This window comes from Phyllostomus discolor, chromosome 3 (assembly GCF_004126475.2).
Source record: "Phyllostomus discolor isolate MPI-MPIP mPhyDis1 chromosome 3, mPhyDis1.pri.v3, whole genome shotgun sequence".
NCBI classification, from domain to species: domain Eukaryota; kingdom Metazoa; phylum Chordata; class Mammalia; order Chiroptera; family Phyllostomidae; genus Phyllostomus; species Phyllostomus discolor.
Genome location: NC_040905.2, coordinates 164244689 through 164260767, shown reverse-complemented (window position 1 = coordinate 164260767; position 16079 = coordinate 164244689). Strand labels below are relative to the sequence as shown.

Below are 16079 nucleotides of genomic sequence, written 5' to 3'. Positions count from 1 at the left end.
TTGAGTGAAAGCAAGTGGTGAAGTTACATCCTAGAAGACAAAATTTTCCAAAAGCACTTGACACCAAGTTAAAATTAGTAATCATGAAAGCCTGGCAATGCGTTCCTTCTGGCAAATTCTGCAGTTCTCAACACAATTGCCCTTGCTATTAATTGTATTCTTGGTGATGTTCTACATCAAATGCCAGAAGAACATGGAACAGTTCACATCAAATCCTGTGCCACCGACACCGAGCGTTTGTTTGCCCCTGGATACATCCTGACAAGGTAGTTTGAACCTCCCTGAGCAATATGCCGGAGGTGGCTGATGATCTGCAGAGATCTTGACTCGGGGAACATTTGACTAATGGAAATGGTAATGCAGCAAATTCTAAACCTGGTAATAAAAAAATGCCATAGCTTTTCATGAAAAGTGACTTAATTATATTTTTCCTTGACTTTATAATTTCAAGTTCCCAGCTATTTATATGGTTTACCTGCATACCAGATATGTGGTTGGTCTATTTGCTTAATATATCTGTCACAAGGCCTAAAACCTCCTTTGACCAAATAAATTTGATATTGTTTTTGTTTTCTGGTGCTTTATTTTGCATTTAGGGTTATTTCATCCCAGGTAGGCATATCCACTGATTAACCTTAATGCGTGTGGTTATTTTCCAGTGTGAAACCTGAACTTCTACCCAAAGTGTATCGACACAGAGCTTTTGTCCTCTGCTGTCAGAAAATAGATGTTATCTCTGGGAACTTCTTTCTGCATTTTAGAAGCACTTTTTTATAGTTGTTGGTTTCTGGGTTTTTTTTTTTTTTTTACTTAGTTTAAGGCAAAGGATAAATATGTGAAGCATTACTTCTTGTGAGTGATTTTTCAGAAATTACTGTAACTGGGTAGATAATGGTAGTGAAAATTTTTCATGAAAAAACAGATGGTCCATGAGAATCGTGAACAAGTAGTTCGCATGATCTTAGAAAGTCAATTCCAAAAAGCAAAGAAAAGCGAGTCCCACATGTTCGAAACATCGTTCAACAAAGCACATTCCGTGCTTCTCCCCCAAATTTCAAGTTCTTACAATTCATTGTTGCAGGATTTGGCCAGGTCACTAAACTTGGAATGCGATTTACAGAGTAAAACGAGCCCCAAAGAATGTTGCTTCATTAAATGAGAGCCCCCGCCCCTCCAAAGGTCCCTTTCGCTGCATACAAGGAATTGGTTCTTTTTCCCTCCTCGGGAGGGTACTTATTATTTTTATTAATATGAAAAACAGATCCCCCCATGTTTGGAAACTTGACCCTCATAGTAACTTGATTCCATTAACTGTAGTCACTTAACTGTTTTAATCCTCTGAAATAAATTGCTAGTACATTTTCATCCTTAAAGAAAGAACACCATGTAGAAATAATATTTGTACAGCAGGCGGTTAGGGACTATCATGTAACATGCCTATATATTTCCCAATAGCCCAAAGCCTTTTCAAAACTCTGCAGCCACACTTTTCTGGTGAAATACATTCAGGTGGAAGATGGTGGGGTTTTTTCCTTCCACAGTGCGGTTCGGGTGAATACATTACAGATCCACGGGATGTGATTGAGTGGCTGATTTGGGACACGGGTGCGGGTGCCTGGGTGCCTGAAACATGAGCACCGGCATCGGTGGTTCGGTCCTCCCCGCTCGTTTACTATGTTGGGGCCCCTCCAGGCGCCGTGGGATGGGCCATCTCCAGGTGTACCACGTGCTGCGCTGTTTGGTTTCAGTTTGGTGTCCTTTGGACTCAACAGAGCAGAGAATGTCAACATGAGAAATAGAATGAGAGAGAGATTCCTTTCTTTTTCTTCTTGGTTATTGTGGCTTCAAGTCTTGCTAACAAGGATAAAAATATTCCATCCACATTTTATGTTTGCACCAGCCAGACCGTGCTCAGTAGCAACCCAAATGGTAAAGCGTGGTAGAAGTTGACTTTCCTTTTGTTCCCTTTCTCTTGGCATAAACAAGACCTCACACTAGTGCCTATTGGCACAGTTGCTTTAAGCCATTATAATAATTGGGTTTTGCTGTGTATGTGTGCGCACACATGTGTGTTTTTAAAAATATTTGGTCTTTTAAAGCACAGAAACACACTCAGAAAATGTTTTCCTTGAGTTTTAGGTTAGGATAAGAATGCTGTAGAATCTGTGAAGTTGCAAAGGTGCCCGGTCCAAAAGGCTTAAACTCTTTCAGCATTTTGGAGCCATAGGTAATAGACCCAGTGTTCCTTCTTGATGTGAGAAAAGTCTATCTTTCTAATTTGTTTTTAAATCGCAAATGTTCACAGTTCCGTTCAAACATACAAAGCCTTGGGGGAATACCTCACCAGTGCTCAGAGGAGTCTGCATATTTCTCAAGGAAGCAGGCCTTTTCTTCGAGCTCTGTGCCATTTTCGGACAGGACTTAATTGGCTGATTTATTTTTCTCATCCCCTCAGGCACCACCAAGTCTGAAGATCGTGCCGCTTTACTGAAGAAATTCAACGAACCTGGGTCCCAGTATTTCATTTTCTTGCTGAGCACAAGAGCTGGAGGCCTGGGCTTGAACCTCCAGGCAGCCGACACCGTGGTCATCTTCGACAGCGACTGGAACCCGCATCAGGTTGGCACGTCTCTGACTTAGGTGCCCAGCCCTCCCCCTGTGGAGGAACAGAAAGACCAGCAGTTTCGTCATTCACGTTTGTGGGGCAGAGCAAATTTCTGAACAACTGGGCCATCTTTCCAAAGGAAAAATAGCCCAGCACATTATTAATATGTCTGTTTTCTTTTCTCCCTTGGAGCATACTGAGATGTTTTATTCATACCTTTGATGTGTCTTTGAAGAGCTCAAATTTGGGGGAAAGATACTTAATTTCTGCTTAGTTTTAACCTCATTTCTTGGGATTGCCACTGAGCAAAGTACTTCTGGTAGAGGAGAAGTCAAAATTGTTCCAAAATAAAAAATAGCAACAATAGCAGCGCACAGTGATCGGCCCTTCCTCCGGGCCGGCCCGTCTCTGCGCTTTGCTTCATTCAGTTCTCACAACAGCCCTGTGAGCTTGTTACTGTTACCATTTGTTTCTTTACAGTCGGGGAAAATGAGTCTTGGGAAGCTTTAGCTCACTTCCTCATGGTCAAACAATGAGTATATTATAGTTAAACTCACAGTCTGTGTGTTTTGCTTAAAGTCATCATCAAAAATATTCTGTGGAGCATCTGTTATGAAGCTCTTTTAGCTGGTAAGTTTAGAGTTGCCCTTTTAAAGGAGTCTTTTGATGACAAATAAAGAACATTAGAATGGGCCCCTTGTGGCACTGGGTCGGTTCTTCGTTTATGCTGGGAGGTTGTGCTCAGGCCTATAAGATATTGGGTGGAATGATATTCATCAGGTTTGCTTCATACTGGAATAAATGTTAACTCAAAATAGTAATAAGGGAAACTGTAGCTCTAACACACGGAGATGAATTCCACATCAGCTTAACCTGGGCTTCTTCCTCCACCTCGGTTTCCTCAATGGTAAATATGCAGAATCATACTGTCTCACTGGGTCATGGTGATGATTGAGTAGAAAAGACAAATTTTGGCAGGAAGGTAGGGTTCGAGGGTGCATTAGAATTATGAGGGAGCTCTTTACAAAGCATACATGCCTTTTCCCTGCTACCCCACCCCCATTTTTAAGGTGCTTCCCACCCACATAGACTCTGCAGCCTTTTCTGCACATTTAGACACCCTGAGCAGAGTCCAACATAGGTTTTCTCACACAGCAAAGACCACTGGTTTACAGGAAAACCAATAGCCCCAAACCTTTGGGTGACCACCAGCACTGGGCCATGCCATATTCCCACCTGTCACTCTCTCTAGGTGGCTGCTGTAGAGTTCCTATGAAATCTTTCTGACCTTGAAAAGGATTTCGAACAACCAACACAAAGTATATTTGTTCCAAGTCTTCAGGAAGTATTTTAATATAGTTTTATATTCCATATTGCATTCCAAAGCACAGGTAGAATTTGTGTTTGCAGTTCTCCTTTGGACCACTGTGATGAGTCCAGTGTCTGTTCCACAAACATTTACTGAGCTTGAGTATCCAGGGGGAGGAATCTGTGATTTCTGTCCCCCCGGGATGCTGTGTGGTTGGATGTTTACGTTACCCTCCTTGCTGCTGCCTAAATCTTCACTGAGAAAAAGTAACTGGTCTATAGGTGAATAGAGTTCACTACATTTTATTTTCCAAAGTAAACATTTCTATAGCAGCTCAGCTGTCCACCTTCACTGGCACAGTGCTAGTTGTAAGAGCCAAAGGAAATCACTGTCCCTGGAAATGCTAATTTACCATGAGAAAGGCGTGCTGGGACATATATGCACCCCTCTCTTTCTCTCTGTTTCTCTCTCTATCACACACACTCGTGCATGCACACACACACACTTTTATGACCAGTAGCTAAAGATGGAACTCCAGAATCAAAGTAAATTGCATGAATAACAAACAGTTTACTTTTAACTGCATATGAATTAAAATTTAGTCACCCAAACACAGGACCCCAAATTTTGGGAGGAGCGGTATAATTTACCACAAATTTCTTAACCGGGCTATGTATTTCTGGAAGTATTCATATCTGCTATAGGTAGATTCATTTCCACCTGGTTTGGTCAAGCAGGCTGGCCAGATTTTTCATGTCTGTCACTTAAACGTGGCCATTAGTCTGGGAAAATTGTTGTTTTCTATTTGTTTATTTTTGGAAATCAGGGACCTTGGAGTGATACAGATGAGTACTGACTTTTCATTTAAAAGGTAAAACTAAATTCTATTAAGCGACAACTCTATCAGATACTGTGAGGCACTTAGCATAGCTTAACCTCAGGTAGTACTCAAATATTTGACACATAGGGAAACCTGTGGATATTAACTCAATGCAGGACCACAGCTGGGTCCGCACCTGTCTGTCAGGGTTTGGGTCTGAACCCACCCTGCCTTCGGGGTCTCCCTACCCCGTGCCCCCACAGAAATGTCACATAGCCCCCAAAATGAAAGACGTGGAGCTTTTTACCTTGTTGGCTTCTGCATACACTGGAAAAAAAATCTGTAATTATTCTTATTCATGTTGACTCAAAATTAAGATTTATTGATGAAATAGGGGGCTTACTTGATATAAATAGACTAAAATAGCCTTAAAATCGCTATCCGGAGGCCCTTGCTAGAAGCGAAAGCAGAACATGAATGTGGAATCAGCAGTAAAATCCCTCAGGGTTACCAAGACTTCATTTCCAAACTGTGGAGTAGAACCGTGGGTTTGCACTGTCATGTTTAACCCGTGGACAGGATAGAGCTGTGCTACTGTCATGGAATGGTTGGCCACAAAGTCACCTGAGAGGCCCCCTCCTCAGGCTGTTTTTGTCCTCAGATATAATCATGCCCAAACCATTGTGATGAAATTTCAGACCACTAAGACCTCAGAAATACTAAATCATCCATTCGATAATTATAACACTTATTTCTGTGTCACAATATCCCCCCCACCGCCAACGTTTTGGCTTAGGGATTCACAGGCTTACATTGCATGGACTTCTTCAGCCTAGAAATGTTAATTTGTGCCACTTTCCAAATTGACAGATGGTGTTAAACACACAAAGAAACACCACTACCACCACCACCAAGAAACAAAACAAAACTAAGTGCAACAGTCGCCTCAGAATTTAACTTACTGCTCTTAATAATTTACTCTTTGTAAATGTCCCATACCTTCTGCTTCCTCCCTGTCATATTCTGCTGCCACCTGCGCCTTACTATTTTTGTGGTTTATCACCTTCTTCTAGGACAGGTTCAAAACTATGACCCTCAGGCTGAGTCTGGCCTGCCACCTGTGTTTGTACTACTGACAGACAAAGAATGATTTTCACATTTTTATTTTATTTTTTACTCATTTGAGGATATGTTTATTGATTTTAACAAGAGAGGAAGAGAGAGAGAGAGAGAGAGAGAGAGAGAGAGAGAGAGAGAGAGAGAGAAAGGGATGGAAAAACATCGATGTGAGAGAAAATTTGACTGGTTGCCTCCTGTAAGCACCCTGATTGGGGATCGAACCCACAACCTTTTAGTGTGTGGTATGATGCTCCAACCAACTGAGCAACCCAGCCAAGGCCACATTTTTAAATGTAAAAGTAAAATTGAAAAAAAATATATATCAGCCTTTCAGTGAGAACTGTTGTCCAGTGTTTGCTCTTGACCCAGACAGCCTACAATGTACTTACTCTTGGGCCCATCACAGAAATAGTTTCTGGCCCCTGTTCTGGGAGATGGTCAAGAGGTTGATGACATAAAACTTGCCATCTTGGCTCCTGCTTAGCCGCTCTGGTGACGATGTGTTAAGGGAGATGATTGAACTAAAGGCTTGAAAATGAAATTTAGGGTTTATTTTCCCTCCTTGGATTTTAATTATCCACCTCACTTTCTCCTCTTTGGAAAATAATCTAATTTGGATGAGTCCCAGCTGTGTTCATGGTTCAGCTGTCCAATATTTATATCAACTTATTCAAATATCTTCTGAGGAAAAACTTTTGCCTAATTAGTCATTTGATTGTAAAGGTCCCTGCAGCCTGGCCAGACTGTGGCCTGTTGCTTCCTTGTGCCGTGAGGGTACCAGGAGACTCGTCCACTCAAGAGGATGGATGGGCTTGCAGCTGCGGAGCATCAGCTCTGTGCAAAATCGGTGCTAGGGACGCAGGATGCAGGGATCAGACCTTTGCCCTTCACATGTGTATGAGTCTCAGGGGGACACATGGGAAAACTAATTAGTGTTGGCCTGGAGACCATTGCCCAGACCAGAATGAATGAAACTGATACACCGGGAAGTTTTTATTGTGTAGCCTTAACATTAGCTAACTCTGCTTCATAGGTTTAGGAAGGTTTTTATTTAAAGATTTCATTAAAACCTTTTTCATATTAAAAGAGTAATAGATGTTTAAAACAAAAAAAACTGTTAAACTACATGAAAGCAAAATGAAAAATATTTAATAACACCTATAACCTAATTAACTAGAGATATAAACATTAATTGTCTTGTTGATGTTTGTCCCTCCTGCCTTTTCTTGGTATAAATATGCACACATAAAGTCATAATATATACATACTTATATATAACTTGTTTGTATCATTAAGTCTTCTACAATATCATTTTTATGATAATATGTTTGTACTTGCATACAGTTGAAGACTAATTTGTTTGATCAATCTGTTAATATTAAATGTTTATTTAATTCTGCTTTTAAAAAAAACATTATAAATAATATATGAGGCGTATCCTTATTTGTAGGACTTTGTTGCATATCCATGACTATTTTCTTAGGATACATTTCCAGAAGTGAAATTTCTGGGTCAGGAGCCATACCCAGTTTTAACACTTTCGATACATAGTGCCAAATTTCTATCCCCCCAAAATTTACCAAAAAGTAGTACAAGTTTACCACTCCACTAGCAATCCTTTTTGTCCCCCAAACTAAAGATTGAGTCTTTGACAGAATTCAATCCCAGGAAGTTTGCTGCATGAGCAATCACTATATGTATAATGTACAAGGGAGGCCCCAAAGACCCCAGAATTTATTTATTAAAAATTGTATATTCTTACATGTTTAAACTTCTGTCACCTTCAAAGTATTCTCCATTTAATGCAATATACTTATCGAGACTTTTTTCTACTCTTCAAAACAGTTTTTGAACTTGTTGATTTTGGTGACTTTTACTGCTTCTGCTGTTTTTTTGTTTCACCTCTTTCACATCAGCAAAACATTTCCTTTTGAGGACTTTTTTTTAATCTGGTGAAACAAAAAATAGTCTTTCAGGACAAGATTGGCTGAATAGGGTAGATGGGGCATGGGTGTCATGCCATTTTTGGTCAAAAACTGCTGAACACTTAGTTCAGCGTGGGCAGATGCACTTGTAAATCACCCATCATCAAATGGGCAAATATGTTGAAAGAGTCTTCAAAAAAAAGGTCACCAAAGCCTAACTCAGCCTCTCACAACAACACCAGCTGGTACACCGCTATAGATGGGTTTTAAGAACACTCACTTAGCCAGGGAAGCCTGTATTGTGAGGGGCCTGCCCTCCAGAAGACAATTCTGGGTTTTTTGGGTCCCCCCTCATATGTATGCATATATATGTGCATGTGATTCAATGATGTTTTAAAAATCGTCTCTAACATCTTGTACCAAAGGAAAGCTGCTTCATGCAACTTAAGGTTAGTTGTAGGTAACATCAAATTTATTGTTGTTTTGTTTTGCCTTAGTTAGGGATTAATTCTGATGGTGAACCTAGGGAAGATGAAAAACATCCTGAAGTCTGGATTTCAAAACCTGAGGTGAATTCCAGTTTGGCTGGCTAACTTGAACCCAGGTGTCATCAGCTAGGAATGGTGAACTTGAATTTTTCCAAAGAAGAGAGCTTGTGTATTTTTTAAATGTACACAAAATCTTACATTAGTCAAGGTGGATTTGAACGACCCTCCCATACTTCCCTCCCAGGTGGGGGCTCATTCACTGGGCCCATCCAGGCACACGGGCCCTCATGATGCCCTGTTTCCTCTCACAGGACCTGCAAGCCCAGGACCGAGCTCACCGCATCGGCCAGCAGAACGAGGTTCGTGTGCTGAGACTCTGCACTGTGAACAGCGTGGAGGAAAAGATCCTGGCAGCTGCCAAGTACAAGCTGAATGTGGACCAGAAGGTGATCCAGGCGGGCATGTTCGATCAGAAGTCTTCGAGCCACGAGCGCAGGGCGTTCCTGCAGGCCATCTTGGAGCATGAAGAGGAAAATGAGGTATTCTCGAAAGCCAACTTTACGAAATCAAAAAGTGACCTTTTGTCTCAGAAGATTAAGAGTAACCTCTTTGTTCTTTAAAGAACTTCCTAGGCTGGCGTTAATTAAAATGAGTAAATTAGCTGCTATCTTACATCCCCAGAGCAGAAAGCCTCTGAAAGTTTTCCAAGAGTGTCTTAAAAGCAGTTGCTATGGGGACCTCAAGGCTTGGCCAGTAGATGCTTTGCTTCCCTCATTTCTCCAGGGAGGTGCAGGCAGCATGCTTTGTTGTACTGTAAATGCTGCTCTCTCTGGGGCCGATGCAGAGACTGCAGAGAGGCCACTCTCGGGGGCAGTCAGCTACATGAGACAAGACAGAGCTGGGAGGGGCCCTCCTGGCCTTTTCCCTCTGCCATCCCCCAGAGCCCTGTGTCTCTTCCTTTTGATCAGAGATCACAGCACTTCAGTACGTTTGTAGGGCATGACTTCACAGACTTGTGAAGCTAGCACCTGACTTGATTTAGGTAGGATGCAGGGTAGCCTGGAGCTTTGCAGCCTTTTGAGGCCGCAGGAAAAAGTTACTCTTTCTCAGCCCTGAGGGCAGCTGCCAGGTAGAGCCAGGAGTGGAATCTGATGCCACTTGCCTCTCTGTGAGCAGCCTGCTGGGGCTGCACACCCCTGCCAGGCTATCAGCATGTCAGGCACGTGTTACCACTATCTGAGTGGCTTGTGCCTGATGTGAAGACATTTGGGGACACTGACAGACAGCAGTCAAGGGCTCTGGTCCTGAGTATCTGAGGCAGCATGGGCTGCCACCTCTGTGGTTGACAGGCCATGAATTACTAGGGCACGAAAAGCCAGGAAGATGCATTGCCCATTTCCCATTGAGTTTGTTCTCCATGCCGGTCAGGCCACTGCGGGCAGGCTTCTTGCCACTTTGCAAGGGCATCTTTTCATCTTGGGCACAAGGAAAGTCCAAGCCCCTGTTTCAGGCAATGGAGGACTAGTGTGGTTCTGAGGAATAGGGTGAGCAAAGCAGGACATCCCTTCACCAGAGGAAATGTGGACCAGATTCCATGGGCTGTGCGGTCTCAGCCCTCCCTCGCTCATCTGTGTCTGTGTCAGACAGAATGGAATATTCAGACAGATCGACTTGAATCAATCTAAAGATAAACTAGAATAGACGACTTTTCACAATATCGTTTTTTTACTTCACTGAATTGCATTCATTTTAACACAGCACGTAAAGTGTCATCTTGGGAACCGACAGCCGTCTCATGTAAGCTGTTAGTACACTCGCACTCTTTCTAGATCAAATTGCCTCTTTTTAAGAAATTGGATTTTTAAAGTTCTGGGTTTTCCTCTCTTTCCCCCTTGCTGACACGCTAAAATTCCCCATTTGGTTTTTAACAAGCTCACTCAGCATGTGATAAAAATAATTTTGTGTGTTCAAGTTCTGGAGGATATGCCTAACTTTCAGAGTCATTGTTCTAAGGCTGTGGAGGTCACAGCATAACATTTCTGAAACTTTGTGAGCTTTTGGTTGCTGAGGAATCGGCAGAGATAATATTCCTTGGTCTAACATGATATAAAATGAAAATGCTAATCCTTAAATAATTGCTTTTTTACTTCATTACAGTTATTTTAATTAAGTGTATACCTTTATATACTTAATTAAAATAGTATATTTATTATAATATGTTAACTGTAATATATATAGTTTTGTAGGGGGTTTTGTTATTGAATTATCATAGCCAGGAATCTTGCTGTTAACATAATAATGCCCACTGAAATACACTGATTAAATGTATTTTAAAGGCTTTGTATTTGCCATGGATCTGATTTTTATGGTCTTGCTCTGTACCTTGTTGCAAAAGTTTCACTTGCTCATGTTTTTTGTAAGGCTTTGCAAATGAGCATTTATATTTGGGATAATGTTAATAGAGTCAAAAGAATTCAAGCTAGGCACTCCTTCCTGTGGCTTTCCTCATGTAAATCTGACACCTTCTCTGTGATGTAAATGTCACATGCATTTCACAGATGAGGTCATTGAGGCGGAGATACATTAAGTAATTTGTTTAAAAAGTAAGGGAATCAAGACACCCAAGAGAACCGGTATTTCTCAGAGTTCACCACGTGTCCTCCCTGAACAGATTTTGCTACAGGAAGATGTTCAAATAACTTGGTAAATACTAATGGCCAGTACTGTACCCAGTGACCCTTCTCTTTTCTTTCTGGCTGGAGAAACAGGACCCCTGGGGCCTGGAGGACAGACTCCCCTCACCCGTTTGTATCTCACTCCTCCAATTATCCAACCTTTCTGCTAAAGCCTGTTAAATCATTCTGTTTCTTACCCCCAGGAAGAAGATGAAGTGCCGGACGATGAGACTCTGAACCAAATGATCGCTCGACGAGAAGAAGAATTTGATCTTTTTATGGTAATATTTTAGAAAATCCTGGAAACAAATGACTTATTCCTCTGCCCCTTTTCGTACACACACAAGCCGTCTGGGGCCTGCCAGCCCTGGCAGAACTGCATTTTGCGAAGTCTTTGCCTCTCCTTCAGTTCAGAGGCTGCACACTGGCTGGATTTAGCCTGTAGACATGTTTTGTTTGGCCCACTCAGTGCTTTTTAAAATTTTGAACTTGTTGCCAACACAAAAAGAAAAGAATCCTGATTTCTGGCTTCTCTTTAAAAAAAAAAAAAAAAGAGTGGGCAATGCCAGGCCCACATCTTACATGGAAACAGTTGACAGGAACAGAATAGGAGCCGTACCTCTGGACAGGTAATGTGGACTGCAGCTTACCACCCCCCCCCCACCCCCAGCCCCAAGGTCATTACTAACCTGGGGGACCAGCCTCATTCAGGAAACCTGCCCTTTTCCTAGGGCAGGGTTTACAACTCTTCCCTAGCTGTTTCCTTAGGGGATCGAATCAAACTTGCTCCCTGTGGGAGGGGGGTGGACAGTGACTAAACAACAAGGTTGTGCCTCTGACTGTGGAAGAGAGCCTGCTTATGCAAACAGGAACCTTCCAGATGCTCGTCAAGGTGGAGCCTTCGTTTAAAGATCAAAATTGGCTGGATTTTACTGGCACAAAGTAAATATAAAAAGAACCTTGACATTTGAGGTTTGAATGGCCATGGTTTCAACCTTGACGTTTCATGATACGCAGTCATCTGTAATTTTGCTGACACCCAATTTTGATTTATGCCTGTGGCCTGCCACAAGATCATCATGTTCCCCCTTGGCCAGTGAAGGAGGCTCTCAGAAGTCATCTTTTATTGCATTCTAAGGCATTTTCTATAGCAATTTTATTTGCTTTTGTATCCCCAGTGCTCAAAACAGCACATGGTAGTTGCTTGATAAATATTTATTGAATAAGTGGTGGCATTTGCAAAATTTCAGGCCTTGGGAAGACATCAGAATGAATCAGGATGTGCAAAGTCACAAGAATTCTTCCAGCACCTTCAATCTTTATAACATGTAGCCTGAGTGTGGAGTGAGTGAATAAATATAGACTGTAACTGTGGCGTTTGAGAGGTCCCAAACTCAAATGCCCTCAGGTCTCAGACAAGTCACTTCCCTAAGTGAACCAAGTGAACGACAGGGTGGGTGGATGGTGGTGAACTGGATCTGCTTTGTCTAAGGGCACAGAGCTGCAGAGTCCAATGTAGCTAGAAATTCCAAGTTTTCAAGAGAAGCTGGAAATCTGGGCTCTTATATGCAATCTCTGGGTTTCAAAATGTTTGTAACTAAATTCAATTTTGTGTTATTATATAGCACTGCAGGCCAAACAAAACAGGACTGTGAGCCAAATATGACCCACAGGGTTTGCAATCCTGGCCTTGTTAGCTTAGACAGTCTGTGAGGGGAACTCCAGCTGCGTGGAGACTCAGGTTGTTCTGTGATTTGGTGATTTTTGTCTAGGGAACAATGATTATGTCCACACATAATGATTCAAGATAAAAGACATTTAATTCTTTCTCAGGAAACTTTTAGGTATCTATGGAAATAACCCCTAAACTGGGTCATAGACGTTGTTGTCCGTCCTCCCCCCCCCCCCCCCCCAACGTGTCTACCCTACTCAGGTTAGGACCTTTTGGAAAGAAATGACACAAAAAAGGATTTTCACAGCTTGGTCACTGTGGGGCGCTCATAAATCCTACATTTGTTAACTGGTAATGTTGGTCCACCTCCCTTACAGATAGATGGTAGCCCCTGTGTTAGGGAGATTAGAGATGCACACAGGAAACAGACATCTCTCTGCTCCTGGAGGGATTTATTACAATGTAGATTACCGGGGACACTGAGGCTAGGGGCTCTCCGCTTGCCATCGGCAATGGCTCAGCAACGCTGTAGCCTCACTTGCTCTAGAGACCCTGGAGAGGATACGCACCCTGCCATTATGCAAATTAGATTAGGCCCAGAAATGGATTTCCATCAGCAGCCCTGAAATAAGGGGAAAAGAGTACTTCTTTTTTCTTACTTCTGGGCTGGGCATTTGTAAAAATTGAAAACTTTAGGGAAAAAAAAATGAGGGAATATCTGGCCAAGGCTCAGCTTTCTTTTCACTTGGGAATATTTTATCATGCAAAGAACAGTCTTGGAATTGGTGAAGCTGGTGAAGGAACACTTTTTGTAGGTATTTTGATTTTGTAAATGTTCTGCTTGTTTCTTAAAGGTTGACTTCTCGTTTTTGCATTATACATATTGTTGATTTGGTGTGGTTTGATTTTTTTTAATCTTTTCATTAAATTTATTGGGATTACATTGGTTAATAATATGCTGTAAATTTCAGGTGTACAACTTTATAATACAACATCTGTATATTCCATTGAGTGTTTTTCAAAATCTCATAATCAGCTGGCTGCCTTTGGCCGATTCACTGTTCATTAGCACCTCCACCAGGGGGCAGGAAATCAAGCTTGAATCGGTGCCAATGAAACAAGAATGGAATGTGAGCTAGATTTGGATTTCAATGTTGAAACTTTATCCATTATTGTGAGTTTGTTCTCAGTAAAATGAATACAAACTTTTTTGATTTTTTTATCATAGATATTATAGTTAAGTAACATACATTAAGCAGATAGTCTCTTTAAAATAAAACCTTTCTCTTGAACATTTTTCCTGTTTTCTTCTAAAAATGTGACTTCAGAAAAAGTTCTCTTTCATACTGATTACCTATGAATTTTACCTTAAAAGATCTTCGACGGGTCAAGATACATATCTGAAACATTTCGCTAAAACACTAAGCTTTTAGTTGCTATGTTCCCTACAAAGGCAAGAAAAATATTTGAAAAATATTTGTACTTGTTAGCATAAGGTTTATAGTTGGGTTTTATGGTGAACATGTCTTCCTGTAATATCTCCATAATCAATTAGACTTACTTGAATATCAGCTTCAGATTTTATACTGATATTCTGACAATAGTAATCTCTGGGAAAAGATGGAATCATCAGAACGTTAAGCTGATTAAAAACTGCATCAACCCTTCCTAAAAGAAAAAAAAAGCAAGTGTAGTTTTTTTCTTTGATATCAGCAAAGATTGATTTTCTTGGTTGTGTACAAATACATAGCATGTCATTTCACAGGTCTTGGAATATAGGGAATGGTAGTGGCCTAACCAAAAATTGAAGTGGCAACATTTTGTCATCTCATTGTGGTACATTAACAAAAAAAAATGTTTTGTTTTGTTTTGTTTAAATTAGCTATCTAATAACTATTAAGAGATGACCTCAGGAGACACCTTTTTAGAGTGTACTTTAACAAGGCATCCTCTGTGTGCTGACAGAGGTGTGGAGGATCCCATCTCTGGTACAAGAGTCCTGGCGGGCAGAGTGAGAGGAGCCTCGCCAGCTCACTGTAGCACGTGACAGCACTGGACGACTGCACTTACCTCCCAGGGGACTCCACCATGCCCTGAGCCTACCCATTTTGGGAATAAAATGATTTCCAAAAATGTGTAAGCATAGTTGAAGGGACTTTGAATATTAACTTTAAAATAGATTCCAGAGTTCACATTTGGATTTGAGTAGAAGTTTTATTTACATTCTGTTACCGGTTTTAGCTCTTAAGGAAAAATTATATGGAACCAAAGGAAGAAAGAGGGAAAAGTAAATCATTTAATGGTTAATGGTCTACTCAGTTGTAGAAATGGCACATCAGCTAGTGATATATATATAGATATAGATAGATAGATAGACAGATGTAGATATGTATATATAGATATATAACTAATGTATTTTGAAATTCAGTGGAAGTTTTATTTGCTTTTAGCTATCAAATTGTCAGTTATAAGTTAAAGCCATGCACGTGGCACTTAATTTATTTGCAAGTGTACAGGGCTTGGGGAAATAGGCATTTTGAAGGCTATGAAGGAACACGAAAGGGAGCTATTTTACTAATAACGTGATCAGTTGAGAGATTACCTCTGAGGTCTGTCTCTCTGCAGTATAGTATTTTAAAAGCTAATGAATTGAGAGACATCCCTCTCACATAACCCATGGTGTACTGAAAATTCAGTACATTTATGGCTGACAGACTAATCAAACCGTTTATGTGCTCCCGGTATCATGCCCACATGTCCGAGTACAGCTGGGAGTGGTGGCTACTTGAGTTGCTGATTTATTTCCTGGTTGTTCAGTCAAAGGCATGAATCCTATAGAGTAAATAAGGAAATTTTCTTAATAAACTTTTATTTTTATATGCTCGAAGAATACATTTATGCCAGGGCAGCAATGAACTATATTGCCAGGACTGATATTTCAAAAATATATCCCCAGTTTGAATTTTCTCATTGTTACTTAAGGGGAAGCTTTGCACATAGATAGACTAGGAAAAAGAATTTTTAAAGATTATTTTTTAAATACATATATAAATTTCAGCAATGTATACAGAGAAAGGGAGGAGACTTGGCTTTGCAGATTCTCTGCCTGGACACTGTTTAGGGATGGCCTAGAACATCCAGGAGACAGAGTCTCCATGGAAGAAGCTCAAAAAGACCCTGCAGCTATAGGGGGCAACTTGTAAAAGGTTTTTTGTTTTTTTTTTTTAATTAATTTTTAGGGAGAGAAAGAGAGAGGGAAACATTAATTTGTTGTTTCACTTATTTATGCATTCACTTGCTGATTCTTGTATGTGCCCTGACTGGGGGTCGAACCCTCAACCTTGGTGTATCAGAACAATGCTTTAACCAACTGAGCTACCGGGCCAGGGCATGGCTTATGAAAGTCTTATATGCTATAAAGGCTGTACTGTACAGAATCCCCTTTCCCATTGGTGAAACTTATGTT

The 16079-nt window shown here is 41.0% G+C and overlaps 1 protein-coding gene across 5 annotated transcripts in view; it reads left to right on the top strand.

Annotated features, from left to right (window-relative positions):
- The window catches only part of SMARCA2 (SWI/SNF related, matrix associated, actin dependent regulator of chromatin, subfamily a, member 2), a 160390-nt gene that overhangs the window by 87666 nt on the left and 56645 nt on the right, over positions 1–16079 (top strand). For all 5 annotated transcript variants that reach the window (XM_028514837.2, XM_028514830.2, XM_036021708.1 and 2 more), the window contains exons 24-26: positions 2456–2619; positions 8578–8805; positions 11145–11222. In XM_028514837.2, the coding sequence (XP_028370638.1) occupies positions 2456–2619; positions 8578–8805; positions 11145–11222 (470 nt within the window). The remainder of the gene's footprint in view (positions 1–2455; positions 2620–8577; positions 8806–11144; positions 11223–16079) is intronic.